This window comes from Bufo gargarizans, chromosome 3, assembly GCF_014858855.1.
Source record: "Bufo gargarizans isolate SCDJY-AF-19 chromosome 3, ASM1485885v1, whole genome shotgun sequence".
NCBI lineage: Eukaryota > Metazoa > Chordata > Amphibia > Anura > Bufonidae > Bufo > Bufo gargarizans.
The window spans coordinates 45,840,658-45,845,292 of NC_058082.1; the positions used below are offsets into that span (position 1 = coordinate 45,840,658).

The following is a 4,635-nucleotide window of genomic DNA, read 5'->3' on the forward strand; positions in this document are numbered from 1 at the left end:
CATCCATCACCACGGATGAAAGGCATCTCCAGAGGCCCAGTAGCTGACAGAGAGAAAGACAATGCAGCAACTGCATGGCAGGTAAGTACAAAGTGTAACAACAGAACACTAGCAACAACCAACACTTACCTGCCGCAGCAGAGATGGAGAAACGGCACCAAACATCTACCCGGACCTCCATGCGAACACCAGATGCACGGAAGCTCCAGGCAGCGCTGCATTCAGGCTTATGGTTTACCCCTCCGGGAAACCAGCCCCCTTTTGGAGGTAACACACACAAAGTGAAATGTCTTGCACACATGCAGGGACAAACACCAACAACATCCCAGACATGCAACAACAAACAAGACGTACAACAAACCTCCAACTCAAACCCACACCATAAACCACACACCAGGAGGGGAAGGAAGACAAGGAGGAAACACACAGTATGACATCGCAGATGACATTGCAAAGAACATCGATGTCAAACTTGGATGGCCCTCAGATCTCATCCATGCACAGAGCAAGCATCTGACATGCAAGGCAGACAAACCAAAACTGATCTCAGTCTGTGTGAATAGTTGGAACTGTGTCCTTGCTCCAGCCCCAGGGAGGAATAGTCTGCGGCATGCCACTGTGTTAGACTGCGATATCCAGAGCCACTACCAGTACCATTCTCTGCTCCCGCTACCTCAGAGGCTCGATGCACTAACAAAATTAGTCCCTGACTACCTGGACAAGGCTGAACTAATCTCAGTGCAGTCAATCAAAGCCACCCGCTGTACATGAAGCTTCCGTACACAGGGAATCCAGTATCTACTTGGAGAGATTATGGCTTGTCTCCAGTCTTACCATACTGCTCTCCTCCGCGTATACTAGGATCCTGGGAAGCACGCAGACACCATCAATGTGACTTGTCCATATAAAATACCATGATAGATGGGAGGATAATAGATAAATGTATGAGATAGATAGATAAAGCATCAGGGCAGCAGTCTGGAATATTCAGTGGTGGTTGTCAGCAATATGCCCTGTGATGTCCGGGATGCAGAGAATATTCCATCACTCCAGGATATCAGTGAGAATGCAGCAGTTTATTAAAATTAGGACTTTTTTTAAAATCAATGTGATACATGAAATTCTGAGTATTTATACCATGTGATCAATTTACATAATTATGTGCAATTACACATACAGAGCATAAAAATTTAAATACAATATATGACACGGCCACTTTCTCTTTTTTTGTTTTCATTCTTTGGTCCAGGCCTTCCTGGAGTCATAACTTTGTATTTTCTAATGGCACCATTTATTATTCCGTACAATGTAGTGAGAAGCTGGAAATATTAGACTGTAATAGCACTGTAAATGTAGGCACACTATGGGGGTCTCTACTGTAAGAGCAGTCACACTATGGGGGTCTCTACTGTAAGAGCAGTCACACTATGGAGGTCTCTACTGTAAGAGCAGTCACACTACGGAGATCTGTACTGTAAAAGCAGTCACACTATGGAGGTCTCTACTGTGGGAGCAGTCACACTACGGAGATCTGTACTGTAAAAGCAGTCACACTATGGAGGTCTCTACTGTAAGAGCTGTCACACTATGGAGGTCTCTACTGTAAGAGCGGTCACACTACGGAGATCTGTACTGTAAAAGCAGTCACACTATGGAGGTCTCTACTGTGGGAGCAGTCACATTATAGATGTCTCTACTGTAAGAGCAGTCACACTATGGAGATCTCTACTGTAAAAGCAGTCACACTATGGGGGTCTCTACTGTTCAAGCAGTCACACTATGGAGGTCTCTACTGTAAAAGCAGTCACACTATGGAGGTCTCTACTGTAAAAGCAGTCACACTATGGGGGTCTCTACTGTAAAAGAAGTCACACTATGGAGGTCTCTACTGTAAAAGCAGTCACACTATGGAGGTCTCTACTGTAAGAGCAGTCACACTACGGAGATCTGTACTGTAAAAGCAGTCACACTATGGAGGTCTCTACTGTAAGAGCAGTCACACTATGGAGGTCTCTACTGTAAGAGCAGTCACACTATGGAGATCTGTACTGTAAAAGCAGTCACACTATGGAGGTCTCTACTGTGGGAGCAGTCACATTATAGATGTCTCTACTGTAAGAGCGATCACACTATGGAGGTCTCTACTGTAAGAGCGGTCACATTATAGATGTCTCTACTGTAAGAGCGGTCACATTATAGATGTCTCTACTGTAATAGCGGTCACACTATGAAGCTTTTTCGTACTTGTCAGGAAGGATTTTTTCTTCTTCCTCCGGATGAGGACTGCAGGATTATACAGTAGGTGGAGATAGATGACCATCTTTTGGCACCTCCTTGCTATGTTAGCTTGGATTTTGGCAGTAGATAGTTGTCACCAAAGACATTCACTTTTTGTTCTCCAAAGATCAACAATGCCCCATATGAACATGTCGACCAATGCTTCATGGCCGAGCTGTTGTTGCTTATATGGCTTTCTAATAATAGTTTAGTTCTTATTAAGAGAAACGAGAATCTTGCAGGTTTGATACCTTTTAATGGCGACCAAAAATAGAAGCAATGATGTTACATAGCAAGCTTTCGAAACAACTTCGGTCTCTTCGTCAGGCGTACTACAAGAGTGTCTGAAGAAATAGCAGTATATACTGTATATGGTGTAATGAATAGACATTTGAAAAACAACAGTATATGAAATAGATCTTGAGAATCAGTAATAACATCACATACATGACCTGAGCCCCTCAAATAGGGCAAAAATGTGGTGGCTAAAAGAAGTGGTTTCAGATGTAAAAGTTGCCAGTCATTAAGTTCACCAGTATGACCACCTCTGCTATCTTTATCTTGGAAGTGATTCCTAATGACTTCTCAGAAGAAAACAACACCCAATTATAAGTGGAGACGTTGAGAAACATATTAATTTATGCAGTCCTTTTTTGGAATAATTATAATTTTTCCAAACCTCGTTGTGGACGACAGACATGAGTGATTGTGCAATATTTTCTTATATGTTTTTGAAAAACCTCATCTCTTACCCCATAGATCAGCGGACTGAGGAATCTGGGCACACACGTGAACAAAACATAGTTTAAAACGAGTAAGTAATACAAGTAATTCTTTACGTAGGCCTCAGTTACGGTGGAGATGAAGGCGACCATACATAATATGAGTTGGAAGGCATGGAGCATCACAGTTTTACCAGCTTTAAGGGCTGAAGAACCACCAGAACCGATCCTCCTGGCAACCAGCATGACATTGATGTAGGTAAATATAATGATCAAGGCCACCATGGTGAAGCTGAGGATATTAGTTAAGCTCCTGATCACGTTTTGTATGGGGGTTATCTTCTGCTTTTGACGGTCACACACCACGTTAAGGGAATATGAGGTTCTTTCTGCGAAGTACATCGCCATAATGAAGTTTGCAAAACTTAGAGATGACCCTATAATCCAGACCCCAGCAATTGCATATTTAACTTTCTTTGGTGTACAAAACTGTAAGTGTCTCAATGGGAAACATATGGCTATGTAACGTTCTAGAGACATGAGGGCCAGGTTGTATGGGGTCACTAGAAAGGAACAGCCAGTCAAGGTGTTAATGATGAAGCAGACAACCATGGGGAAGTATACTGCATGCATGAAAGACACTACCATGAAATTTGTGAAGATGATATACAACGTGTCATTGATGAGCATGTGGACAAAGAGGACGTATCGAGGGTTCTCCTGTATGTGAGGAGTGGTGAAGAAGACCTTCAGCATAATGACGATGAAGTAGAAGAAAAAGGTGAAACAGGACATGGTTGTAATCAGAAAAACAGTTCGGGTGAAATCATCAACCTTATAAGAGAACATCAGAGTAGCATTCTGAGAAGCAGATGTTAAATTCTCCATTGAAAACTGGATGGTAGTAATTCTTCTAGGAGATCTCACACAAGAACGTGATTCTAATGTCTAGAATACATAAATATCTGTATTATAAGTCATTTAAACTCCTCTGGTGCTGCACCTACTTATAGAGTGGGTATCTACCTATCAGACTAACTTCTAACCATAAAATGTCCATGTACTTGTCCCAGTTCCTGTACACAGATGGAGCATTTCAATGTCAGCAAAAAATATTTACTGCAATGAATCATCTTAAAGGGGTTGTCTCATCTCACCATTTCTAAGGAGAGATGAGACACAGTCCCGACCAACAGCTGGCCAGGGAACACCAGAGAGCTTCGGCGCTCACTGTTTCAGTAGCTCCCATTGTGGTTCATGAGAGCTGCAAAAACAGCGTAGCACAGCAAGCTATACTGCCTCCGAGTTAGGGAAACGGCATATCTTGCTGTGCTACGCAGTTTCTGTAGCTCTCATGATTTCCCAGCCGGCTGGTGGTTGGGACTGTGTCTCATCTCACCTTAGTAATGGCGATATCAGACAACCTCTTTAAGGGGGGGTACATTACTTTTTGGCATCACTGTCCATGGGGGCAACTAGGGGCTATATTTCAGTGTAGTGCTCCCTATGATGCCCTATTACGAGTGGAGCATGCTCTGTTATTTATTTTCTTCAGATTTATATGGAATCCAATACAAATATCCCCTTCATACACCTTGGTGTAAAATCAGAGTCCTGCCCCATAGACCTCTATGGG

The 4,635-nt window shown here is 42.8% G+C and overlaps 1 protein-coding gene across 1 annotated transcript; it reads right to left on the minus strand.

Annotated features, from left to right (window-relative positions):
* Window positions 1-2,939: 2,939 nt before the first annotated feature.
* LOC122931354 (odorant receptor 131-2-like) lies at window positions 2,940-3,887 on the minus strand. Its single transcript, XM_044285419.1, has one exon. The coding sequence runs from the start codon at window positions 3,885-3,887 to the stop codon at window positions 2,940-2,942; it is 948 nt and encodes a 315-aa protein (XP_044141354.1).
* Window positions 3,888-4,635: the final 748 nt, after the last annotated feature.